The sequence below is a fragment of the Pimephales promelas genome, chromosome 23 (assembly GCF_988280905.1).
Source record: "Pimephales promelas chromosome 23, fPimPro1.hap1.1, whole genome shotgun sequence".
NCBI lineage: Eukaryota > Metazoa > Chordata > Actinopteri > Cypriniformes > Leuciscidae > Pimephales > Pimephales promelas.
The window spans coordinates 23,517,682-23,545,583 of record NC_142791.1 but is presented as its reverse complement, the minus strand read 5'-3'; the positions used below and the strand labels follow the sequence as shown (position 1 = coordinate 23,545,583).

The 27,902-nt window shown below is 36.8% G+C and overlaps 4 protein-coding genes across 10 annotated transcripts in view; 1 reads left to right on the top strand and 3 right to left on the bottom strand.

Moving 5' to 3' along the window:
• Nucleotides 1-5: 5 nt before the first annotated feature.
• sec14l7 (SEC14-like lipid binding 7) lies at nucleotides 6-14,358 on the bottom strand. The gene is made up of 12 exons (XM_039676102.2): nucleotides 14,198-14,358; nucleotides 13,430-13,505; nucleotides 12,621-12,664; nucleotides 11,165-11,227; nucleotides 10,792-10,980; nucleotides 9,032-9,127; nucleotides 4,633-4,693; nucleotides 4,460-4,543; nucleotides 4,245-4,351; nucleotides 3,496-3,635; nucleotides 717-886; nucleotides 6-570 (listed from the first exon to the last, which is right to left on the bottom strand). Exons 1-12 carry the CDS (start codon nucleotides 14,249-14,251, stop codon nucleotides 467-469), a joined length of 1,188 nt encoding a protein of 395 aa, XP_039532036.2. The 5' UTR covers nucleotides 14,252-14,358; the 3' UTR covers nucleotides 6-466.
• Nucleotides 14,359-14,814: 456 nt separating this feature from the next.
• tuba7l (tubulin, alpha 7 like) lies at nucleotides 14,815-16,881 on the top strand (the record flags this gene model as incomplete). The annotated part of the gene is given in 6 exon segments (XM_089126236.1): nucleotides 14,815-14,846; nucleotides 14,848-14,956; nucleotides 15,029-15,181; nucleotides 15,868-16,256; nucleotides 16,258-16,369; nucleotides 16,750-16,881. Coding segments are annotated over 6 exon segments (927 nt in total), but the record flags the coding sequence as incomplete, so codon positions are not given.
• A 1,169-nt stretch (nucleotides 16,882-18,050) lies between these two features.
• Nucleotides 18,051-24,510, bottom strand: vps37bb (VPS37B subunit of ESCRT-I b). Its single transcript, XM_039676103.2, has 4 exons — nucleotides 24,316-24,510; nucleotides 23,099-23,270; nucleotides 18,654-18,724; nucleotides 18,051-18,570 (listed from the first exon to the last, which is right to left on the bottom strand). The coding sequence occupies exons 1-4, from the start codon at nucleotides 24,427-24,429 to the stop codon at nucleotides 18,193-18,195; spliced, it is 735 nt and encodes a 244-aa protein (XP_039532037.1). The 5' UTR covers nucleotides 24,430-24,510; the 3' UTR covers nucleotides 18,051-18,192.
• Nucleotides 24,511-26,675: 2,165 nt separating this feature from the next.
• Nucleotides 26,676-27,902, bottom strand: part of slc4a5b (solute carrier family 4 member 5b) — a 56,476-nt gene continuing 55,249 nt past the window's right edge. For 6 of the 7 annotated variants that reach the window (XM_039677006.2, XM_089126534.1, XM_089126533.1 and 3 more), the window contains 2 exons: nucleotides 27,650-27,762; nucleotides 26,676-27,531 (listed from right to left, as the gene is read on the bottom strand). In XM_039677006.2, the coding sequence (XP_039532940.2) occupies nucleotides 27,652-27,762 (111 nt within the window). In that variant the 3' untranslated portion in view covers nucleotides 26,676-27,531; nucleotides 27,650-27,651. The remainder of the gene's footprint in view (nucleotides 27,532-27,649; nucleotides 27,763-27,902) is intronic. The other variant, XM_039677004.2, reaches the window with a different exon arrangement.

The window sequence follows — 27,902 nt, the reverse complement described above, 5'->3', positions numbered from 1 at the left end:
ACTCGTCGACATCGTGTGTTTTATTCTCAGATTAGTGCAGATTTAAAATATACTCAATATTATACAAGAGGTTGCTATTATTACAATCTTTATTTTATTATTACAATCTTCCTATATGTTGACATGAGATACATTTATGAGAGATAATAGTCATTGAGAGATAATCTCATTAGGCCATAATTATAATTATTTCACATTAAGAAAAAAAGTTCTCTATACTGATCAAATAGTCCCCATCAGTCTATATCTGCTTCCATTTGTCATACACAATTCACAAAAGAAAGTTCATACAACATCTTTTCAGGAACCGTCTGTGTGCAATCACTATTCTTATAATCTTATAAAATGATCTAAAAACTGTGAATTTAAAAACCCTAATGTAGTACTTCTAATTTCATGTGGTCAATGACATCCACACATTGTAGTAGTGATGTAATCTGGATATATGTCTGATTCCAGTCAGGCTTTATGCCTGTTTTCCTGTGTGTCCCTCAGGAAGAAGCACATCCACGGTGAAGCTGACCTTCTTTGAATGGATCACACTGTAAGTGTTGTCAAATCGAACCACATCTATAGAGAGAAAAAGGATTGTTTTAAGCATAAATACTGAACATGTGGCAGGCAGCACAACTTGTAGGCAAATTCATGCTTTTATTATAATTCAGTTGCTCTGAATATCACCAAGAAGTCAAATGTAAAATTCAAAACAAACATACAGATGCCTGGTTCTTCACAGGTGTAGGATCCATCCTCTGGAACTAGATGGGCATTGTAACGTTCGGTAGGCAGTATTTCCTGCATGGCTTCCACTTTATTTGTCCCATTCCCTTTTGTCTTCAGGTAAATTCCAAAACCGATATCAGACCCTTCACTTGCAAACTGCCATCTAGATTGAGAAAAAAAACAATGATGACGACTGGTTATGGTCAGAATGGAATAGTATGGCGTATATTGCATGCTATCACTCTTAAAACAAATTCCAAAGGGGGGTTTTCACAGCGATGCCATAGAATAACCATTTTAGGTTTCCCTATAGAACCTTTCAGTGAACAGTTCTTAAAGGGACACTTCACCCATTTGCATTAAAGGAGAACTCCGGCGCAAAATGAACCTTTGGTCTAATTACACATTGCTACCTAGTCAACCGTTATCTGAGATTTGTTTTCATGATTGCCGAATGTAAATAGTTTTATCTCTAAAAACAGTTTAGCCTATAACGCTAGTATAATGCTAGTATATAAGGCATAGAGTAATGACAAATAAAAATCGCTTGTTTATACCACTAACAAGGCTCAAAATAGCCCCACACTAACACGACAGCATAATAAGGGTCCCTACATTTAAACCGAAGCATTGAGAACTTTGTCAGTGTCCATACAGTTTAATAAGAAGATATTTTATACACACAGTCAACTTCGCGAATACAGGAAGAAGCCATCTTTGAAAAAAAGTCTCTACCAGTCGATCTACGAACGCCGATCCAAGTGCGCTGAACTGTGCAGAATCTCACATGGTCCGTTGTTTCCGGAAGAAACACAAACACGAACCGTTTTCTTCTCTTCAATATGTACACGTAGCCTACTGTTCGCGCTCACCTTATCACCTTATTTACATCTCACCAGCACACTTGGATCGGATATAAACACGTATATATGCTGAGTAAACACGTTTTGGAAGAGGGATTGATGATGTATTGACAAATTTGATAATTCTGAACAAAAAAGTTACATAGTGCACCATAGTGCATGTAACTGCATTTTTAGTCAAACATTAGTTATTATCATTTTCATGACATTCAAGGCATCCTTTGTTATGCGACAAAACACCTTATCTCAAATGTGTGTCGTTTTGAAGAAAAATGGTAGTCGTTTGTACAGTATTTGCAAAGTCATTTTTCTGCACTCTGTGTAGTTACTGCATTTTGCTTTGTAGGGCAGTATTACGGAAGCCCTGAACCGCAACCTAAAAAAAAAAAAAGTCAGTGAAAAAAATAAAAAAAAACTGTAAAAAAAAAAAAAATCTGTAAAAAAAAAATAAAAAATCTAGCATTTCGAGATTAAAGTCGAAATGTTTCGAGATTAAAGTCGAAATGTTTCGAGATTAAAGTCGAAATGTTTCGAGATTAAAGTCGAAATGTTTCGAGATTAAAGTCGGAATGTTTCGAGATTAAAGTCGGAATGTTTCGAGATTAAAGTCGGAATGTTTCGAGATTAAAGTCGAAATGTTTCGAGATTAAAGTCGGAATGTTTCGAGATTAAAGTCGGAATGTTTCGAGATTAAAGTCGGAATGTTTCGAGATTAAAGTCGGAATGTTTCGAGATTAAAGTCGGAATGTTTCGAGATTAAAGTCGAAATGTTTCGAGATTAAAGTCGAAATGTTTTGAGATTAAAGTCGAAACATTGTGCATTCATAACAGTGCGCGTCCACTGGCTCAGAGCGCGCGCGTGAAGTCGAACTGCCATGGATAAACACAAAATAGTAGCTTTTTACTTTTATCTGAATTACTTATCTTACTTTATCGTTATAAAATATAATGCGCCGGAATAGACTTTAGCCTATAGGAAAACCAACACGGAAAACACTTTTCAGACTGGATGGAGAAATCCAGCTTTATGAATGAATGAATGAATGAATAGGGCATTTATATAGCGCTTTCATATATGCCTACACTCAAAGTGCTTTACAATCATATCAGAGAATCTCTCCTCAACCATAAAGTGGTTATTAAATCTTAGGAAATCACAGGATCCGGCCAAATGATTGGATACAGAATGATGCACTTAAAATGTATCCAGAGCGTATTTACGTTGAAGAGGGAGACCGAACAGTTACTGTTGTGTTCTCGACCCAGATAGTGTTGACTAGACGAGCACGAAAACACCTCAGAAACACTGCCACTAGCACGTGTGACGTGTGTAGAATTTTGTTGAAAGCCCAGATAAAAGTAAAAAGCTACTATTTTGGGTTTATCCATGGCAGTTCGACTTCACACACACACGCGCGCGCTCTGAGCCAGTGGACGCGCACTGTTATGAATGCACAATGTTTCGACTTTAATCTCGAAACATTTCGACTTTAATCTCGAAACATTTCGACTTTAATCTCGAAACATTTCGACTTTAATCTCGAAACATTCCGACTTTAATCTCGAAACATTCCGACTTTAATCTCGAAATGCTAGATTTTTTTTAATTTTTTTTTACAGATTTTTTTTTTTTTTACTTATTTTTTTTTTTTTTTTGGTTGCGGTTCAGGGCTTCCGTACAGAATAGATGCCATTAAAAGCCTTTATTTTTTTCCATTCCACTGCGCTACCTTTCCAGTATTTCTCTATGTAAACACGAAATAGTTCACAAAGTTCAACTTTTAAAAGACGTGCCTCGAGACCATGTGGTTTTTCCCCATTGCTGCCCGCCTTTTGTGTGAATCAGCCCTAAGAGTATATTGTGCGAAACAGCTATGCATAACTATTAGCACTGAAAAATGGTACTTACCGTAGCAAGCAGTTTGGAAAGAGCACCTCATAATCTATCTGGTATGAGGAGCCACGGCTAACGGTGACGCACTGGTCATACTGCACTTTGACAGAGTCTCGTACATAGTAGGACTTTGGCACCACACCACCATAATGTAACTGAGGAAGAGTCAAATGGGTAAAGACAACTCAGTCCCATTCAAATATAAATGTAAAAATAGTAATATTGTGAAATATTATTACAATTTTAAATAACAATTTGTGATTTGAATATAGTTTAAAACTTAATTTATTCCTGTGATGCAAAGCTGAATTTCAGTATCATCACTCCATTGTTCAGTGTCACATGATCCCTTTTAGAAAATCATTCTAATTTGCTAAAGAAAAAATTCTTATAATTATCAATGTTGAAAAAGACTAGCATTTGTTTGAATATAATTTTGTATTTACTGTTATTTTTGGGCAATTTAATGCATCCCTGATGCTGAATAAAAGTACATTTGAAACAATGCTGGGTTGTTTTAACCCAAATTTGGGTCAAATATGGACAAACTCAAATGTTGGGTAAAATGTAATTTAAAATTTTAACCTAACTTCAACTTTCGCTTTCAACTGTAAATTTTTTAGATACAATTTTTAACCCAACATTTGGTTTTTGTCCATATTTGACCCAAATTTGGGTTGAAACAACCCAGGATTTTTTCGAGTGTAATGATTTCTTTGAAAACGGTAGTGTATGTGAATCTCCTGTTAGCTAGTAAATCTCACCATGGTCTTACAGAGAGGGTTTCCATCAGGATCAGTCATGGAGCCTCCATAAGCCACAGGTAACTGATCTGCATCCACATAGTTCCTCAACACCTCTTTCCAGTTGGCTGGAAAGTAGATCAAAAGAGAAATTCCCATTCGTGAGGTGTCATTCATGCAGGATGCGAAACACATCGCAGTTAATCATAATCAAACAGTACAGTTAGACAGCTTACAACCCAGCACAGCAATCTTCTGCCTTGTTTCCTCACGCAAGAAGTGTTTGACCAAGTTGTATGCAATAGGGAAGAGTTTGGGGGCTGTAGAAAGGAGAATTAAAGCGTTCAAATATTTCAAAACTGTTTAACAGCATCAGTCATGTGATTTTACTAGTGCAACAATGACTCACCTTTGATTAAAAGCACCTTTTTGAGGCTCTCGGGATAATTCTCTTCATGCATAGTCAGAATCTGCAACGACGACAGTAAGAAAAGGCAAAAATAATATACCGGTTTCACAATTTTAACGTTTTAGCTTGACAACAAGTGTGGAAACAGATTATCAACATGTTAAGATGGATCTTAGGAAGGGAAGATGCATTACTTAATTTGTCACAATGACACTGGGAGGCATGTGTAATAAATTATTAAAATCATAATTTCTGATTAATTTCTTTGCCTTTTTTGCCACTTTATTAGACAAGTAAATAACACGAGATGGATTCAAGTGTACACACACCAACGTTTCCCAAATGACGCATAATATACACAAACTCAACCATGCAGTGTATGAAAATAACATCGTACAGTCTAATGTTATTTTGTCATTCAATATCAGAGTCTGATCGCCCCTCCCTCTCTGCTTCTCATCCCAAGACATATATAACTGACGTCTTGGGATGTCTTTTGACCATACGTCAATATCCGCCTTTTTAGGGTACCCTAAACGTCGGTTAGATGACATTATCGGATCCTAACCCTACCCCAGACCTAAACCTACCCCGTCACCTAATATAACTGACGTTAAAGGTAAAAAGTTAAAGCATCAGTTGTATGACGTCCCAGGATCGTCATATAACCGACGTTTAAGGGTACCCTAGAAAAAGCCGGATATTGACGTATGGTCAAAAGACGTCAGTTATATGACTTCTTGGGATGAGACTGTGTTATAAAGAGATTGATTACCAACATTCTTTAAAATATCTACTTTTGTGTTCAACAGAAGAAAGAAACTCGTACATGTTTATGAACAACTTGAGTGTGAGCAAATGATGACAGATTTGTCATTTTTGGGTGAACTATCCTTTTAAAGGTGCTATATGTAACTTTTCATTTAAAATGAATCCTGTTTTTATTGCCTGTGTGTGAAGGGGTTGTAATCCAGTCCCTCCAGGATTTCAAGTTTTTTTTTTTTTGTGATTTTTGCGATCAAAATGACTGATTTTGTGGTGGTAATTTCCAAAAATTTGTGAAAAAATTTGCGATTTATATATAACATTTACCATAATACTATTCAGTCCTTCCAGAAAAACGCTGAGTTTTTTTGTGATTGTTGCAGGCAAAAATTGATTGATTACGCGGTAAACTACTGGCAGCCAGCATTATACCATAAATTTAAGCAATTTTATGGGATGAAATTGCAGGAATTTGCAAAAATTGAGGGAACTTGCAAAAATTGCGGTTTGATGAAAAAGAGAAAAAAAGTGATTCCCCCAACATCCTGTTCTCACTAGGCTAATGTAAGAGTCATTTCTTATTACTTCCTTTGATAAGCAAGCATACTACATCATAGAAAGTGCTGGGAATATTTAATTTCTCATCTTGTTTTATTTCAGACTGTAACGAGCGTAAATAAGGTGTGGCCCCTTTAAGAGCTGCGCGCTCCTGTTGAACTCTCTGCAGTGTTATATGTGCGCCTCGAACACCCCATGTGTGCGGGTAATTTCTGTTTGATGCTACTTCTTTTATCTTATGTTGTTTATTAAGTAACGATGTGACGGCAGAACGTGTGACAGACAGTTATACGAGTTCGATTTGTGAGATGTCAATCGCCTCCGTGAGTCTGTCTGGCGTCGCGTAATTGCGTCACTTCATAACGTTCCCATGGAAACAGGGGGAAATGGCTGCTCTTGTGTGAAGCAAACGGAACATTTTTCAACTTTCTGCTAAGATACATGTGACTTTTTTTGCAACGAAAATGCGAGGATTATGAAATTATGCAAACCCCGCATATTTTGCACGGAAATCGGCAATTTATGCGGTGAAAGTGCGGCGTATTTGAAAAAATGCGGCCCCTGCATAAATATGCGGACTTTGGCTGATTTTGCATTGAATTCAGTGATCGCATAATCGCGTTTTTCTGGAGGGACTGGTAATCACACATTACAATGATCCACTTGTCGGGTTTTGCTATTTCCTCTGAAGGTTAATATTCCTATTTCTATGTGAAGTCTCTGGGTCGGATATTCTGCGAAATCCATCGGATGTGACGTGTATGCGCGCTCCCGAGCCTCTCTCCTTTTATATACAGTCTATCCGACGGCACTGCAACGAACGACATGAGTCTGATAACACCAAAAAACTCCTGCCTTCAGCACAACACACACTCCAGCACAACACACACTCCAACACTAACTCATAACACATAAATATAAAATACAAAACAAAACAAAAATGTATCTGCTGAAGCTCGTCAGGCCAAGCGTGAATCGGACCGACTTACGACGAAAACACGGATCAACATCGGCAGAGCGTTTGAATTATGGAGAGACCTCCGCTATTTTTATTGTGATAAATTACAAGTTTTTAGATATGCAGAAATAATGGTAAACTGTAATTAAATAGCAAGGTAAACTACAACATACATGAGACATGAAATTAATACAAAAGACTGTTTTAGGAAAACAAAAAGTAGGTGCTTTAGGATGTAACTTTTATTTTATGTACTAGATCTACTGTCTCACGTCACTCATCCCACTACTATCATATTGTTTATAATACACATTTCCAGACACGTTCTTTTTCATTGATGCAATTATCTAATTAACCAATCACATGTCAGTTGCTTCAATGCATTTAGGGGTGTGGTCCTGGTTAAGACATCATGCCTTGTTACCACTGTGCAGGCTGGTGGTGTAATGGTGTGCGGGATGTTTTCTTGGCACACTTTAGGCCCCTTAGTGCCAATTGGGCATTGTTAAAATGCCACTGCCTACCTGAGTATTGCTTCTGACCATGTCCATCCCTTTATGGCATCCCATCCTCTGATGGCTACTTCCAGCAGGATAATGCACTATGTCACAAAGCTCGAATCATTTAAAATTGGTTTCTTGAACATGACAATGAGTTGACTGTACTAAAATGGCCCCCACAGTCACCAGATCTCAACCCAATAGAGCATCTTTGGGATGTGGTGGAACGGGAGCTTCGTGCCCTGGATGTTCATCCCACAAATCTCCATCAACTGCAAGATGCTATCCAATCAATATGGGCCAACATTTCTGAAGAATGCTTTCAGCACCTTGTTGAATCAATGCCACGTAGAATTAAGGCAGTTCTGAAGGTGAAAGGGGGTCAAACACAGTATTAGTATGATGTTCCTGAGTTCCTTGAGTGTACATTCACCTATGTTGACATTGCCGATTGTGAAAGATACACGAATAGTTAGTGAAATGCCTTATGCTAGATAACACCACAAATGTAACGTTATCATGGTACGAGCTGGAGCATTTGTTCAACGTCAAGCTGATAAAGTAGCCTATTATTGTAATGTTGCAGTGGGAGTTTACATGTGTTTCCAGCAGAGTATGTGAGCGGAGTGGAGCGGCAACAATTTCCCCTCCACGCTCCAAGCATTATATAATCACTCCGCTCCGGGTTCACCATTTACCGCTCCCGCTTCACTCCACGCTCACTGATATCAGAAACACCGCTCCGTGTTCGCTCCCCAAGGAAATTCCGAATAAAGTATTTAAGTATGCTTTAAAATCTTACAAAATGTCTCCTCATCATATTAGGTACAAAGACATATTAAATAATACATACGTGACCATACATACGTCAATATCCGCCTTTTTAGGGTACCCTAAACGTCGGTTAGATGACATTATCGGATCCTAACCCTACCCCAGACCTAAACCCTACCCCAGACCTAACCCTACCCCAGACCTAAACCCTACCCCAGGCCTAACCCTACCCCAGGCCTAACCCTACCCCAGACCTAAACCCTACCCCAGGCCTAACCCTACCCCAGACCTAACCCTACCCCAGACCTAAACCCTACCCCAGGCCTAACCCTACCCCAGACCTAACCCTACCCCAGACCTAAACCCTACCCCAGACCTAAACCCTACCCCAGACCTAACCCTACCCCAGACCTAAACCCTACCCCAGGCCTAAACTCCGCGCTCCATTCAAAATCATCAATCGTTGTGTGATGCTTTCTCAGGTGTGTTGAAAGTCTCAGTGTGGCCGTGTACCATGAGTACCACGCGCGCTCTTGTAAAAATGGGTTGCAATCCGAAACATCACCAATAGAGGCCGCTAAAAAATACATATAGCACCTTTAACGCTGTGACAGTTCAATGCATGAAGAGTCCAACATACCACATTTTGTCTTTTCTGTTAAATAAGTGCATCATCCAGTTATTTAAAGTGTACTTTTTCATTTCATCAACATAGAATAGTGCATAAGTACACAAATTGGGACTAAGCCACAGTGATAAACAATTATATACAGAAATGTTATACGTTTGTGTTTATCATTGGGCTTCAGAATGACCAGCTATACTGAAAGGATCATGTTCCTACCTCACCGTACAACTCAACAGCTGGCTTCCAGAGATGTTTCATGCCAAGCCCTTCACAGTCATAAATGATGGTGATTGAGTCAATGTGCTTGTCAAGCTGATGAATAAAATCACCCAAAAACAACAGTAAACAATTACAAACATCAACACTGTGGCAAATTAATGTGAAGGTTAGATCAGAGAATAAAATATCTGACATTCTAAATTAATGTCAGTTTTTGCACAGCAAAAAGAGAGAGATTTTTGTTTAATTTTTAAAATATCTAAACATTCTTAAAATCAAGATAAGCAAATCAGAGAATCAAAATGACAGAGTCTTGCTTTCTGAAATAAAAAAAAACTATTAAAATTAAATGTGTTTATGCTTAAAACAAGAAATAAATTCTTCCAATTAGGTCAGAAAATTAAGTTTATTAAGATTTTTACTCACTGTAAAAAACTATTTTGATGATTTTGAAGTTCAAATAACATAATATTTTGAGTTTTAACTTAATTTTTTTTAATTTTGATGAACTTACATTTTAAATGCAACTAGGTTACATACTTACTGAAATAAACGTAAATTTTGTACATTTTAAACGTTGCTTCTGGTTACTGTGCGTCTATGTGGAATCATTATTGGGCTCTGGAGTCTTGTTGCATTTATTTACATTTCTCACACAACTGAGACTCCTTTGTATAACATGCCAGGATAGCCAAAAGAACAGTGAGGGATGAATCACTGTGGACGGCATCTTGCTATGATTCTTCTGAATTCTGCTAACGCACCATCTGGCCTTCACCATCACTCGTATGGTTTTGTTTTATGGAAAAAAAATACTATGGAAGTCAATGGGTGCTGCAAACTGCAAAAGTATCTACTTTTGTGTGTAACAGAAGACTTGAGTGGAACAACTTGAGGGTGAGTAAATGATGACAAAATTTTTATTTTTGGGTCTTTTTAACTCTCTTTAAAGGGGTCATGAAATGGATATTGTTGTCTGAGGTCAGCTTATGACGTTCACTTGGTTTTTACATTCAAAAACATCAAAATGAATAAGTAATAGGCTATTTTCTACCCTAGTTTTGAGCCTAGCTCAAAAACGCTCGGTTTTTATGGGCGTTTTGCACTAAAGACTTGGAAGTAAACGCCCACTGCTGTGAGTGGATAACAGTTTCGCATATTATAATGAGTTTCAACTCACTCGCTTATGCAGCGACTGTCTTCTTCCACAACCAGGCTCTGCACAATATTTTGTAACGGTATGTTTATTGCTCGGGAGCTTGATCAGGTTTGTCATCACGAGGTAGGCATCTATGTTATTTAGCTATGCGTGTAAGGGGCTAAACTGGCCGTGTTGAAGTAGGAGTTGATCTTCTTCTGCGGGGGTGGTGTTTTATCCTCTTTGACGTCATAGTTCCCCACTTTGAAAAACGAGTCGTTTGCTGAGGCTGGTGTCAATGAAAGCTTTTATTGGACTAACAAGGATGTTTTCAGTTCTGAAACTTACAGGATATTCTTATAATATGATGACCTCTCAGATGTCAAAAGCTCAAGGAAAATTTGATTTCTCAGTTCATCACCCCTTTAACAAAGATGTTGACCACTGACAGATATTTTGTTTTAAGCATCACACTTCGTTTTGATAAATGTTTCATAAAATAAATCATTTTGCTTCTCAAGTAAGTGTATCTTGATTTCAGAATGTTTAGATATTTTAACCTTTTTTCCCAGTTTGGCATGTATTCTTAGTCATTCAGTCTTTATTTGACAGATGGTACCTTTTTGGACTGCTTCTCACACTCCTGTCGAAGAAGTTCAGCATCCCTGACTTTGGTTCTAAGGCAGTCTTGTTTGCTAGCCGACAGCAAGAGGCCTTTCGGATCAAGAGGGCCGATGATATCGTACCAGATTGGACTTCCTTCACGATCATAGCCACACATTCCACCAGCCACATAGCGCTCGATGACCTGGACAGAGAATAATATACTGTATGTGTGACGAATGAGGCAACTTTACTTCAAAAACAAGGAACAAGAACAACGACAACTCAAAACAAAGACAAAACCCCACAAGGTGACAATATGCGTGTTAGCAGGGCATTTTCCATTCTGAACTTATGGTAAATATTTGAGCTGTACTGTACTGTGATACCTCAGGTGGCCTCCAGTCGTCAATGATCATGTCTACTTTCATATGCTTGCGAAACTCCAGATGCTGGAATACAAAGTGATTTGTTTAAGCCAAAGGAGAAAAACTTTATACAATTCTGGGGTATAATTTGGTTCAAAGTGGCCTTAAATGAACATTTTGTCATCATTTCCAAACCTGTATGAATTTCTGGTAACACTTTAGGGTCCAATTCTCACTATCAACTAGTTGCTTATTAGAATGCATATTACTATGATATTGGTTGTTTATTAGTACTTTTAAAGCACACATTAATGCATATATTCTCCATGAATATATTCTACATCCCTGGCCAATACCTAAACCTTACAACTACCTTATTAATTATTAATAAGCAGTAATTAGGAGTTTATTGAGGCAAAAGTTTTAGTTAATAGTGAGAATTTAATCTAAAGTGAGACTAAATTTCTTTCTTCTGCTAAAAAGAAGATATTTTGAAAAATGTCGGTAACCATTGTTTATACATGTTAAGGATTAATGGACTTCATTGGGTACCAAACAGTTCAAGGACTACATTTGGTACCAAACGGTTCAAGGTGAATAAGCAGACGATACCAGACGATGAATAAGGGTCTTATCAAGCGAAACGATCGCTCATTTAAAAAATAAATAAAAAAGTTTAAGTTTTATAAGCACAAATGCTCGCCTTGCTCTGTTCTGTGATGAGCGTTCGTGACTCCTGTTCAAACATTCGTTGAATGAACCAAATGACTCAAAAAAAGATTCGTTCATTTTGATGAACGAGTTCGAACCTTGAACCATTTGGTGCTCAATGAAGTCCATTATATGGAGAAAAATCCTGGAATGTTTTCATCTAAAACCTTAATTTCTTTTCGACTGAAGAAAGAAAGACATGGATATCTTAGATGACATGGGGGTGAGTAAATTATCAGCAAAAGTGAACTACTCCTTTAAGATTTTGTGAATTCCCACCATTTCCTAAGTGACATTATTGCCGTTTTCTTTTTTATATATATATTTTCAAGTTTCATTTATTCCTGTGAGGACAAAGCTGATTTTTAGCAGCAGTGTCACATGATCCTTCAGAAATCATTCTAATATGCTGATTTGCTGCATTTGTTATTATTAATATCAATGTTAAAAGAACAGAATGGTAATTTTACTTATATGGCCGAAAGTGTCAATAAAATATATTTACTGTATAATGTTGGAAAGATTTAAACTGTATGTCCAATACATTAGATTGGCCAAAAGTGTCAATAAAATTACTGTATAATAATAATAATTCATTACATTGATATAGCGCTTTTCTCTGCACTCAAAGCGCTTTACATTGAGGGGGGGGATCTCCTCAACCACCACCATATAATGTTACAAACGATGTATACTGTATACCCAAACAGACAGGTTATGAGTGAAGATTTTTCTGTAATACAGACCCAGGAGTTTGTGTTATTACCTTTCTAAGCATTGCCTCAGCCTTGGGGACATTGAAGCTTCTAGCTGCAAACAAGATATAAGACCAAACTTTAAAATCTAGGTATGCTGCACTATTCTACAATCTTCATTCTGTGTCATTTAGCCTACTTTGTTAGAAATACGAGAGAGAGAGAGAGCGAGAGAGAGAGAGAGAGAGAGAGAGAGAGAGAGAGAGAGAGAGAGAGAGAGAGAGAGAGAGAGAGAGAGAGAGAGAGAGAGAGAGAGAGAGAGAGAGTACATATAGCTCTTTCCTAGAAGAGGAATGTAGAATATTATACAATAATGTATGTAAAGAAGGGCAAATAATGGGCCAACGGTCAAAAATCACAGGTAAAGAGAGATAAATATTGACACATAAATTCACAAGAATGTAACCTTGAACCTCCCTCTCAAAAAGTAAAGTCAGCAGATGTTTTTGGGATGTTCTATCTCAACAGAAAATATTGATTTCTAGATAAAACTGGTTAAGATAAAGCAATCGGTAAAGGCAAACTAAATAAATCTTAGAAATAACTCTGTGTTTTTTGCATATATATCGCAAGTCCTCCAGATAATCACAAGTGTTTCCTAAAGATTATTGTTGATCTGGCATTCTGTTAATCAACAGAGGTCATGAGGTCATCCGATATGACCAAGCAGTCAGAGATCATTTAGTTAAAAGCAGGTCTGACTGCGCTATATTCATATTAAAGTTCACCTGAAATCAAACTCCCAGAAAAGTAAGTAAATGTTACGAGAACCATGTTGTTTGCGTTATTAAATATTGATTAAAAATAAATCTATCCTCACCTCTTAGCCACCGGAGAAGGTAATGGTCAGTTTGATTGGGCAGTTGATCCAACACATCTGCTAATTTCTCCCGAAACTGACCAAAGAAATGGCATTGAAATATAATATTTCTTTGACGTGCAGGGTTAACTCTGAAGATTAGTTTTGTATGCAATATACATTTTTTTATATAATGATAACACTAATGTTCAAAGGTGAAACTGTACTGATTCGGTGAAAACAGTAATTGCGAATTATCATTGCAATTAAAAATTGTTATTATATTACTATAATATTGTAATAATGCAAATTAAAATGTAATTTATTCCTGTGATCAAAGCTGAATTTTCAGCATCATTACTCCAGTCTTGAGTGTCGCATGATCCTTCAGAAATCAGTCTAATATGATGATTTGCTGCTCAAGAAACATTTCCATGTTTCAACTTAATATTATGAAAACAGTTGTGCTACTTAATATTTGTGTAAAACTGTGGTAAAACTGTGATACCTTTTTTCAGGATAAAAAATATGACAGAAATCTTTTATAATAACATAAATGTCTTTACTGTCACTTTAATTCAACCAACGCGTCATTGCTGCATACAATTATTAATTCATTTTAAAGAAATCTTACTAGCCCCAACCTTTTGAACGGTAGTGTATTATAGCCTATTAGGCCATCTTCTGACATGTAAGAAAGTTTGACTACCACTCAAAATACTAAGTGAAAATATCTTGAAATTCAGGAATAAAAATGTTAAAACAAATAGATTTTGTTCATTTACTTGCCTGTGCTAAAGCCTCAGTTTGTTTGGGACTGAGGTCTCCTACTCGTCCGCTCATGTTGTCATCATCAATCGCTCGTGCATTGAGTTCTCGAGCTCGTGCACCTGTATTTATACCCGGTCACTAGAGGCGCGCGTCGCTAAGGTACTGAATGCAAGATGCATTGTCATTCTGAAACAATCCATAGAAACAAATCTTTGATAGTACTCTGCAATCATGCACTGATTAAACAGACAGACTGCTTTCAAACAGAAAATTATAAGTTCCTCCTTTGAATAATTATTTAATCCCCTCAAAGATAATCAAATACACGGCTACTATTTATAAATATATGTCTATTTGGAAGTACTGGTAAAAACAGGGTCCGTGGCGTGTATGTAGGCTTGTCTTTTGAGAACGAAAGTCTGAGAAAATAGAAAAACAAACTGACAGAAATCAAAATCCGTTTAAGCTAATATTTATTATTTAGGCATAAAGAAAATTTCCATTATTTTAATCTTATTTAAATATTTGAGGTGTGGACCAATAATAATCATCCACGCGTGATTGACACCAAAAATGATTATTTTCAGAATTAATCCAGAAATAATTAATTATTTTCAAAATAATTTTTTCCCATTTTAGATGAGGTTCGAACTGGAAAATACAGACAGCCCAGAGCAGCTGATAACTGGGAACGAGGACGCCGCCAAAACGTTACGCCATTACACCATTGGCAAGGAAATCGTAGACCTAGTAACGTTTGACCGCGTACGCAAACTGGTAAGACATTTTCCTCTGTTTAGTTAATACTTCTTTTATAGATTAATTAATAGTTTGTGCCTTTGTTGTCAGTGCGATCAGTGCACTGGACTACAAGGATTCCTCATCTTCCACAGCTTTGGCGGGGGAACTGGATCGGGTTTTGCTTCATTGTTGATGGAGAGGTTGTCCGTTGACTATGGCAAGAAGGCCAAGCTTGAGTTTGCCGTTTACCCTGCACCGCAGGTATATTTTTAACCTTTCGTTCCCTTCACTTTAAAGTCGCAATGAAACCGTAGTAGGCTACCGTCAGATATTTTCTTATAAATTGTCATAGACATATACACTAGACCTCACCTGGGGGTTCTAACCATGCGTCAAAACCGCCGCCATCTTGGAACAGGGGTCTTGTCATAGGAAGTAGCTAGGTAACGCTGCTATCTCTGCCTTTACTTCGAATTCATTGACGGTGGCGGACTTTTGTGCAGCGTATGAAGTTCACGGATGAAATCTGAACTAGGAAGAATTTTTTTTTTTTTTTTTTATTAATTTTTTTTTTTTCTGGAATCAATGATAAAAAACATGTCTGACCGTTGGAACAAACCAAAAAAACAAGAAAAATCGCATTCATGATGATTTAATTTGCGTTAGACCTGTGTCTACTACATTGACGCTGATGCATTAAAGTGGAGGGGCTCCCCTGTTTCAAGATGGCGGCTCTATTGACGCATTCGTTCTAATGAACTGCCGTATCCAAGGTGAGGTCTAGTGTATATGTCTATGATAAATTGTGACCTACATACAGTACGAGTGAAATGGATTATTGGCTACTATGCTCAATCACAGAAAAGGTCACTCACCTTTTCCCCAGAAAAAAGTCAAATTGTAGATTTAAAAAAAAAAAAACTGTTTTCTGTGTGATTTTTCTTGAGGTTTCCACTGCAGTGGTTGAGCCCTCCATTCTAACCACACACACCACCTTAGAGCACTCAGACTGCGCTTTCATGGTGGACAACAAAGCCATCTATGATATCTGCGGCCGTAACCTGGACATAGAGAGGCCCACGTACACCAACCTCAACCGTCTCATCAGCCAGATCATGTCATCCTCCCTGCGCTTCGACGGAGCTCTCAACGTCGACCTGACAGAGCTCCAAACCAACCTGGTGCCGTACCCTCGCATCCACTTTCCCCTGGTCACGTACGCCCCGGTGATCTCCGCCGAGAAGGCATACCACGAGCAGCTGTCCGTCGTGGAAATCACCAACGCTTGCTTTGAGCCGGCCAATCAGATGGTGAAGTGTGACCCCCGGCACGGGAAGTAGTATGCTGTACCGTGGAGACGTAGTTCCAAAGGATGCTAATGCCGCCATTGGAACAATAAAGACCAAGAGGACCATTCAGTTTATGGACTGGTGTCCCACAGGGTTCAAGGTCAGTCCGTGTCCTTGAAGGGCAATTCACACTGCAACAGACACTTCATTGGGTTTTGTTGGTTTGGTGGGTCACCCGTTGGCGTCTGGATTGTGTAAAGTCTGAGAAATTACGTAGACTTGCCTGATAAACATGATAGACAGCAGTAAATTTATGATGCTGAAAATTCAGTTTTGATATCAGGAATAAATGACATTACATATTTCACAATGTTATAGTTTTCACTGCATCTTACTGTTAAAATAGATGCAGCCTTGGTGAGCAAGAGACTTATTTCAAAAACCTTACACACTTTTAAACAGTATTGTAATTAAATATTTGCATGTTTTTACGTGTGGAAAATGTGTTTCTTAAACTGCTTTTCTTCTTGCTATAATCAGGTCGGCATCAACTATCAGCCGCCAACTGTAGTTCCAGGAGGTGATCTGGCCAAAGTTCAAAGGGCAGTCTGTATGTTGCGCAACACCACAGCCATCGCAGAGGCCTGGGCCCCGTCTGGATCACAGGTTTGATCTAACGTACGCGAAGAGAGCCTTCGTGCACAGGTACGTTGGAGAAGGAATGGAGGAGGGCGAGTTTGCGGTGGGCCGTGAGGATTAATGTGATTTTACTCTTAATTTTCTGAACATAGCAAAAAAAATAATTGACATCCGACTTTTGTTAGTGTTTTAGATTTATTAATCAGCATAAAAAAAATCTAGCCACCAATAACCACTAATCCAAACAGCTACAATGTACAGTACTTTACATAAGGAGTGTTACAGGTTACCACACTATAGATAAAACAGTTCAAAAGGGTTCTGCACCATTAACTGTCTTCAGAAACAGAAAGTTGTAGATGGCTTCGGAGATCCATCAAAGCACAGCGACGGTGTGATTAAATGCGTTCTTCGTTAAACATCACTTGTTTGTTCTGTTGCAAGGCACATTTTGATTTCTTTTAGCTGTACTTACATCAGCGTAAGCGGCTTAACTCTCTAACGTTACAGACTTGCATTGCATAATAACATCCTTCGTAGAAAATGTGCAACCCAGCATGACAACTTTTACATCAAAGTACCTGCACTTCTCCGCAAAGACAGATTTTCCGCAAAATAGACCACTTTACATCTCGGAAACGTTGTAAACGGTGTTCTGATTATTTTTATAATATAATCTTCTATTTTTTTTAGCTGTTTAAGGATAGTTTGATTCAGTTTAGGATAATTAAACTGTTTACTTAAGTCTGATTAACACCAAGAAAGTCTTTCTATAGCAGACCTACAGTCAGGCTGGTCTGTTAATGCCACGTAAGCATTTAAACATGTATTGTTTAAATGAAAATAAAACAAATCAAAGGTTAAGTCCAACAAAACTATATTAACGGAGTGCTCATGGATCAGGTGGAGTGCATCTTTGGTCAAGTCCTAAATGCAAATATCATCTCATTACCATTACTGGAATAATAGGAAGGTTTCCTCACAGATACAAAAGTACACAGTAAAATTGTCTTATATGTGCATAAGAATAGTTTTGGAGTATCAAATTCATTTCATTATCATTTTCAGTCAAATTGTTCAAATTCAAGCATGTTAATATATTCTGATGTTAAGGTTTACACAAAATCTGTGGACTGGATTACAATTAAGACGTGTTAAATGGAGCCGAGATTAGAGATAATTACGTCTGCCTAAATATTTAATACATAAACCTGGCAGAGTTCTGCGGGAACAGATTCTGTGTGGACCAGAAACCCACAGCTGTTTGAGAACAAAGTGCATCTAAAGAAAAAGGGGAGAAAATGGCGTTTCACATTCTCATGGAAGAGATCAGGCAGAAGAACATCATTGCATTATAAACCCTGCCTGCGGAGGAAGAGCAGCGCCGGGGCCTTGAGGGTATGGACATGAATATGATGGCAGCATGTTTGGCAGAGGAGCACTGACGTTCTGAGAGTTGTAAGGGTGTGACGTGGCTGACGGTCTCACATGAGCTGGAGAACCATTAGCTAGCCTTTGGAAAGGTGCGCTGGAGTTAAGGGTCTCCTGCGCTTGTGAAGGATCATTACAGGAACCCTGAGGAAGATGAACACCCTTCAGCACCATCTCCTGTAGCTTATCGATCTTCACGCGCCTCAGATGCGCCAGCGTCCTCTTGCTCTGGTAGTCCTCAACGAAGCTGTCCAGAGGCAACGATCCATCCAAGAACGAATCGGCCATGTTCTACAAGACATTACACACCTCGCTGGAGTTAAAAATCGGTAAATGATGTTATGCATTTCTGAAAATAGGAAAAATGTCCTCACCTCTGTTTCTTCCTCGATCTTGGCTCCTTCGGTTTGCAAAAGAGCCAATAGCGTGTCTAGGGAAGTGTTTCCTGAAAAAGATCCGATTTAAATCATGATTACATACAGAACAAACTTCAATATTTTGAAATGCTGAAATTCACCAGTTGTCTCCATTAGACTCACATTAATAATGCAGTCTTTTAACTGGACAGTTATTTTAGAAATACAGGTGAAACTCAAAAAAGTTAAGATCGCTAATATCGTGCAAAAGTTCATTTATTTCAGTAATTCAACTTAAAAGGTAAAACTAATATATTATACTGACTCATTACATGCAAAGTGAGATATGTCAAGCCTTTATTGTTATCATTTTGATGATTATGGCTTACAGCTTATGAAAACCATTTCACAATATTCTAATTTTAATGACAACTTTGCATCACTTTCTATATAAATATATTAGTTTCACCTTTTAAGTTGAATTAATGAAATAAATTAACTTTTGCACAATATTCTAATTTTCAGAGTTTCACCTGTAAGTGGTTATTTTACATTTTTGTCAATTTTGTGTAAAAAATCTGATCAAACAATAAATCATGGAGGGATAATTAAGGTTGATATTTGAAACAGAAGATCAAGTAAAAAAATAAATAAAAGAATGAATTAAAGTCACTCTATCCTTTTAAAGGGCTCATATAGACCATTTCACAAGATGTAAACAACACTGGTCCAGAAGCACTTCCTGTTTCAGTTTTTTAACACTACATAAAAGCTGGGATAAAATACAACCAACAGAACATTTAAAACTGAATCAAAAAATTAAACAAACATCTTTAAGATGTTTTCTTTACATGTGAAATAAAGAAAACAGTTACAAACTGAAACAGGAAGTACTTCTGGACCAGTGTTGTTTACATCTTGTGAAATGGTCTATACAGTCTGTGATGGAAGACATCCTCATGATATGGGTGTGTGTTTGGCATAGTGTGTGTAACTTAACATCTGTGTGGTTTCTTTTGGAAATTATTCTTTGTATTGTCGTAACTGTTATCTGTCTGCTATGGAAGCTTAGGTAATTCTGACTTTCCATCTCACAATTCTGAGAAATAAAGTCAGAATTGCGTGATATAAAGTCAGAATTGCGAGATATGAAGTCAGAATTGCGAGATATAAAGTCAGAATTGTGACATATAAAGTCAGAATTGCGCGATATAAAGTCAGAATTGCGCGATATAAAGTCAGAATTGCGCGATATAAAGTCAGAATTGCGAGATATAAAGTCAGAATTGCGAGATATAAAGTCAGAATTGCGAGACATAAAGTCAGAATTGCGAGACATAAAGTCACAATTGCGAGATATAAAGTCAGAATTGCGACATATAAAGTCAGAATTGCGCGATATAAAGTCAGAATTGCGCGATATAAAGTCAGAATTGCGCGATATAAAGTCAGAATTGCGCGATATAAAGTCAGAATTGCGAGATATAAAGTCAGAATTGCGAGACATAAAGTCAGAAATGCGAGACATAAAGTCAGAATTGCGAGATATAAAAGTCACAATTGCGAGATATAAAGTCAGAATTGCGAGATATAAAGTCAGAATTGCGACATATAAAGTCAGAATTGCGCGATATAAAGTCAGAATTGCGCGATATAAAGTCAGAATTGCGCGATATAAAGTCAGAATTGCGAGATATAAAGTCAGAATTGCGAGACATAAAGTCAGAATTGCGAGACATAAAGTCAGAATTGCTAGATATAAAGTCAGAATTGCGAGATAAAAAGTCAGAATTGCGAGATATAAAGTCAGAATTGCGCGATATAAAGTCAGAATTGCGCGATATAAAGTCAGAATTGCGCGATATAAAGTCAGAATTGCGCGATATAAAGTCAGAATTGCGAGATATAAAGTCAGAATTGCGAGACATAAAGTCAGAATTGCGAGACATAAAGTCAGAATTGCTAGATATAAAGTCAGAATTGCTAGATATAAAGTCAGAATTGCGAGATATAAAGTCAGAATTGCGAGATATAAAGTCAGAATTGCGAGATATAAAGTCAGAATTGCGAGATATAAAGTCAGAATTGCGAGATAAAAAGTCAGAATTGCGAGATAAAAAGTCAGAATTGCGAGATATAAAGTCAGAATTGCGAGATATAAAGTCAGAATTGCGAGATATAAAGTCAGAATTGCGAGATATAAAGTCAGAATTGCGAGACATAAAGTCAGAATTGCGAGATATAAAGTCAGAATTGCGAGATATAAAGTCAGAATTGCGAGATATAAAGTCAGAATTGCGAGATATAAAGTCAGAATTGCGAGATATAAAGTCAGAATTGCGAGATAAAAAGTCAGAATTGCGAGATATAAAGTCAGAATTGCGTGATATAAAGTCAGAATTGCGACATATAAAGTCAGAATTGCGAGACATAAAGTCAGAATTGCTAGATATAAAGTCAGAATTGCTAGATATAAAGTCAGAATTGCGAGATATAAAGTCAGAATTGCGAGATATGAAGTCAGAATTGCGAGACATAGTCAGAATTGTGAGATATAAAGTCAGAATTGCGAGACATAAAGTCAGAATTGCGAGATATAAAGTCAGAATTGCGAAATATAAAGTCAGAATTGCGAGACATAAAGTCAGAATTGCGAGATATAAAGTCAGAATTGTGAGACCTAAAGTCAGAATTGCGCGATATAAAGTCAGAATTGCGAGATATAAAGTCAGAATTGCGAGACATAAAGTCAGAATTGCGAGACATAAAGTCAGAATTGCGAGATATAAAGTCAGAATTGCGAGATATAAAGTCAGAATTGCGAGATATAAAGTCAGAATTGCGAGACATAAAGTCAGAATTGCGAGATATAAAGTCAGAATTGCGAGACATAAAGTCAGAATTGCGAGATATAAAGTCAGAATTGCGAGACATAAAGTCAGAATTGCGAGACATAAAGTCAGAATTGCGCGATATAAAGTCAGAATTGCGAGATAAAAAGTCGCAATTGTGAGATATAAAGTCAGAATTGCGTGATATAAAGTCAGAATTGCGTGATATAAAGTCAGAATTGCGAGACATAAAGTCAGAATTGCGAGATATAAAGTCCGAATTGCGTGATATAAAGTCAGAATTGCGAGACATAAAGTCAGAATTGCGAGATATAAAGTCAGAATTGCGAGATAAAAAGTCAGAATTGCGAGACATAAAGTCAGAATTGCGCGATATAAAGTCAGAATTGCGAGATAAAAAGTCGCAATTGTGAGATATAAAGTCAGAATTGCGTGATATAAAGTCAGAATTGCGTGATATAAAGTCAGAATTGCGAGACATAAAGTCAGAATTGCGCGATATAAAGTCAGAATTGCGAGATAAAAAGTCGCAATTGTGAGATATAAAGTCAGAATTGCGTGATATAAAGTCAGAATTGCGCGATATAAAGTCAGAATTGCGAGATAAAAAGTCGCAATTGTGAGATATAAAGTCAGAATTGCGTGATATAAAGTCAGAATTGTGTGATATAAAGTCAGAATATTCTGAGGGGGAAAAAAGTTAGTCTTTTTTTCCCCTTAGAACTGGCCTGATAAGTCGCAATTGCGAGTTCATATCTCACAATTCTGAGAAAAGATGTCAGAATTTTGACATATAAACTCGCAATTATGTGTTATAAAGTCAGAATTGCGAGATGTAAACTTGCAATTGTGAGAAAAAAAGTCGCACTTCTGTCTTTTTTTCTCGCAATTCTGACTTTGTCTCGCAATTCTGACTTTATAACATGCAATTGAGACTTTATACGAGAAATAAAGTCAGAATTGCGAGATATATACTCGCAATTGTGAGAAAAAAAGTTGTATTTTTTAAAAGTTTCACAATTATTTATTTTTTATTTTTTATTCAGTGGCGGAAACAAGCTTCCATAGTCTGCCGTATCCTATTGACCCTGATAAACTGGGTAAACTGAAAGGCGGATAAATGCAGAGCAAGAAACACAAGCCTTCCACAGAGACGTGTGTGTATTTGACCTGACATGATCAGTATCCAGTGCAGCAAATCTCCCTCTATAAAAAGGAAGCATTATGTGGCCAAACAGGTTCACCGGGATGCTTTATTGTTTTACACCAAAGGAGGAAGACAAAAAGATGAGCTCTTTTTATGTTTCCGTCTACACTTAAGTTTTCTAAGTATCTGGAAAGGTTACTTAAGTCATGCTTAAAAATGTCTGGTCGTAATTGCATGCGTAATCTTTACTCTTCAGTAACTTTTCTTTATCATTTTGAATTAGCTGGTGTTTCTGTGACTTTCAGTGCATACTGAAGTCGGTTCTCCCAAATTTCACACAGGTGTTCTATTAGAGGAACCGGACCCAAATAACTATTAATAAAATCTTTATTTTCAACATTATCTATTGTTTGATCACAGAACACATGTTTGTGAAGCGGTCTGAAGAGTGTGTGTTCACGCACCTAGCGTGGACTTGCGGATCTGATAGGACTCGTGCAGTTCTTGTAGACAGCAGTAGCGTTTGGTCAGCTGGATCTTCTGATGGTCCAGTTCAGGCTGAAGGCTCAGGTTCTGCTCAGCCAGGCTGCGGTTACTGGCGATCGTCAGCTCTTTGTTCTGTTGCATTTCCTGCATCTGTGACGGCAACAAAGTCACAAACAAAAGAAGCTAGTCAAACCTCTGGTCTCCTAGATGAAATCAGTGTGCAACATAAGGGAAAAATACCCTAATATGGAATTCACAAAGTCAAATAAACACAAGAAATAATTCCTGGGTCAACTTTGGATCATCCCGACCAGACCAGTTATTTAAATGAAAGCAATTTTTCCATGCAGAATGCATGCAAATCTGATGCAAGGATCTTTTCAAATATTTAACAATGCAAAGCAAGTTTATACAGCACATATACAATAGTGTTTTATATTGGAATAAAGACAAATGTCAATTTTATTTATATGAATATGCTTTATCTAATCAATAAAATTGTGGCAACAGATTACAAGCAATATTATTTATTAAATTGAACAAATTATAATTGAGTAATAGTTAATCAAATTAATATTCTAATTAATTCTAATTTGTACAATTGAATTAATAATATTGCTTGTAATATGTTGCCACAATTTTATTGATTAGATAAACATTTTATTTTTTTCAGTGTAGTTAAGAATGGACCGAAGACAATGTAATAAATAATTTCAAAATCAAAGGTTACATTAAACATTAATAATCCTATGAAGGTAATATCAGCATTGTTAAACATAGTAATTAAATGGCTGAACAAAATCAATCCAGAAGAGATTTGCATGTTTGTTTGACACCATCAGTCTGGAATACACAATAAATACATGCCAGTCTTTAATATATCACAATCATATTTTTGTCTTTACTTTATATGAGCTGTTCTTATTGCCTTTATTCTGAACTATAACACTGTTTTCATTCCATCTACGTATCCTGATTCCTGCTGCCCCTCCTTCAGTCAACAACACTTTTAATGCAACCAATACTGATGCAGTCAAAGGTGAAAGGTCTCCATTCAAGATAATAACAAACGAACCAGCAGTGAAATCAAAGCTCGCGCACCTGTCACCGACCTATACTCACTGTCAAGAGAAACTATGGTCATATTTCAGGATAAAATGAGCGTTTCGTGGCTGACATGTATGCGGTCACCAACCTCGTCCATCTCCCTGACGATTTTCCGGAGCTTGTCATCGTCCTCCAGCAGTTCGTGTAGCTGCGTGGCGGAGTACGAGTGAAATCTGTTCTCGAAGCCGGACATCTCTCCCATGGCTTTGTTATTGTGTTTCTCCGGCTCCGCTACCGCAGGGAAGTCTCTTGTGTTTCTCCTCGACCGGAAGTCGAGTAATTCCCGACAAATCAGCGCCAGTGAATGGACGTGACGTCACGCGCGTGGACGTGTGAGCGACGTCAAGAGGCCATTCATGGAAAAAGGATTTAGTAAATATAGTTTTGTTATATAATTTATATATAAATATAATTTAGTTAACATCTTTACGTTTATACATTCACATTCATTTTACTTGAATTTGGACACAATTGTTTTTCATTAATATTATCAGACATTCTTATTTAATTATATAAGAATGCTACATAAGATGTTTTCAATTAAAATCACAATAATTTTAGTGTATCACTTCTGGTTGTCTATTTAAGCATCTGTTTTATTTTTCTTAAAGGGATAGTTCACCAAAAAATAAAAATTATGTCATTATTTACTTAAGTTCCAAAGCCATAAGCCTTTCTTTCATCTTCGAAACATAAAATACGATGTTTTTGATGAAATCTGAAAGCTTTCTGTGACTTCTGTCCCTCCATTGACAGCTACGCAACTACCACTACACACAAAAGTTCATAAAAGAGATAATAAAACTAATCCATATGAATTGAGCGGTTTTGTCCAAATTTTCTGGAGAGACTCGATCGCTTAATATGATGAACAGATTGAATTTATTCTTTTTTGATCAACTCACACATCAGTTGTGGCAAATGGAAGCTCAAGCATGTTTGCTTGACGTGAGAGAACCAACGAGGTTCATTGGTTGAGCCGCTGTTAATGTCCACTGATCAATGTATGTGAATAAAAGACTAAATTCAATCTGTTCATCATATAAAGCGATCAAGTCTCTTCAGAACATTTGGACTAAACCATTTTCAAATTCATAAATTCATATCGATTAGTTTTAGTATAGGCCTATTTTTATACAGAAATTTCTCAAATTTCATCAAAAACAGCTTCATTTGCATTTCATAAGAAAATGTTTTCATTTTCATATTGATTTAACCAATAGATTAACCAGTTTCTGCCACAAATACTATAGTTACTACCGATAATAAATAAATGGGACCACTATCTCAGAATATTAGGGGTGTCAAATGATTAATCGCATACAAAATAAAAGTTTGTGTTTACATAATATATGTGGGTGCTCTGTGTATAATTATTTTAAAAACACACACATGCATGCATATTTAAGAAAAAAAATATGATTTATATATAAAATATTTATATGTAATATAAATTATATATAAATCTATATACAGTATATACATGAAAATATTTCTCAAATACAAGCATGTGTGTGTATTTATAAATATAAAATAAGTATACACAGTGCACCCACATATATTATGTAAAGACAAACTTTTATTTTGGATGCGATTAATCGCGATTAATCGTTTAACAGCCCTAATATAGATATAGATATATATATATATATAATTATTTTTGTCAGTCCTTTGATTGATATTTAGTACAGAAGAAGATTAGGGTCAAGCAATAATAAAAAAACAAAACCATCTTGAGATTAAGTCATTATAATGTGAGATTAAACTCGTTAAATTTCGAGAAAAAAGTCGAAATACAATCTTGAGAATAAACTCATTAAATATCGAGAATAAAGTTGTTGTGTTTCGAGAAAAAAACTCGTTAAATTTCGAGAGAAAAAAAGTCGTAATACAATCTTGAGAATAAACTCATTAAATATCGAGAATAAAGTCGTTTAATTTAGCATGGTACTGAATTATTGTATTCATATTATATTAATTTTTTATAATGGTATTTAAGGCTTGTTCACACATAAGGACGATAACTATAACAATAACGATGTATAGTTCTTAAAATCTTTCTAAATCTAAATATATGATTCCCCACCACAACTATAATAACTGCTCAGAGAAAGAATACCATTGGAAACACTTTCAGAGTGATTTCCCGCTGATGAACGATAAAAAACATTGACAGCCAATCAGAATGCAGCATTTAACGGCAGATAACAAAACTTCAGCGTGTGCTGCTTAGAATAAACAGAACGATATCGTGTTGGTGTGGACGCAAATATAGTTATCATTACCTTTACTATCATTACCTTTAGTTATCGTTCTTGGTGTGAACAGGCTTTGTGCCACTCCAAAGTACCCTGAAAAGTACGTCAGTAACGTTACTAGTGTCCAAAAAGCTGTGGCACTCTGTACATCTGGGAAATTAAGGGTTGACAGAACTTAAAATGACAACGAAAATACATTCATCCCTCTTTTATTCTTTATTTGAAGAAAATACAAATGAACAAACAAAATCTAAATAAAACAAAACCTGTGCGTTGTTCTCAAGGACCATAGAGACCCATTTACGACTGTCTGAAAGCATTTCAACATTACTCAAAAACACATTTCTGATTTTTTAAATATAAAATTCTACAGTATGAACTCAAAATCTATTACTGGAATATATATATATATATTAATTGTAATGCAATACAACAAATTTAAATCCAACGGATTTCTATTAGATGCACTGTTTTTCTAACTATAATTCAATTTATTTGTGTCTCACTAGATTCTATTAAATCCATATTTAATATCATACAGTTTGAAATTTGAATATATATTTATACAATGATAATGACATCATAATCTTAGTTTAAACCTCTGTATTTCCAGGTCTTCTCTGAATAGGGTTTCACCGTGTACATGCATGAATCTGATCTTAACACGCAGCAAATGAGCTCAAACTGGCACAGCTCTGCAGATCTAATTGAAGAACGGTGAGTAGAATCCAAGGGCTGGATGACTCACGCGCAATATGGTCAATGTGGGTTTGGAAACGCGCGTCACTTGCTGCGTTGGTAACGTACGTAAGAATATCATACATCTGTGAGCCTCGTGTGTTTGGGGAACTGCCAATGATGCTGCGCTTGTGACTCAGATCGTATCTCGAATATCTCGTATCTCGGAAGTGTGAGGACAAACATGGTTTATGTGTGTTTGATCAGCCGGGCGCTTCAGGTTCATGTGAGGGATGAGACGCGTGACGGGATCCGTCCAAATCCAGGTCTGACTCGCCTGGGGTGCAAGTAGAACAAGGATGATGCTTCTACTCAAACACAAATATAAAAGAAACAAGTGGAACAAATACATATAAAGATGAGTTTAGGTTTTAAATCATGTCAATTTGCCTATGGAAGAGGATCTCTTTGCATCACGGTACTCACAGTTAGGCCGAGGGGTCAGAGTTAGAGGGGTTTGAACATGCTGGATGGGCTGAAGGTTTGATCGGCTCCAGGGGAATCTTCACTGACGTTAGGGAGTCTTTGGGACGCTTTGACTGGGAGAAGACGACACCATTGCAACAGACAATATGCATGCAGGTACACTATCACTCAAAAGTTTGAGCTCAGTGCGATATTTTAATCGAAATGTTTCTTGTGCAGCAAATCAGCATATTAGAGTAAATTAAGCTTTGAT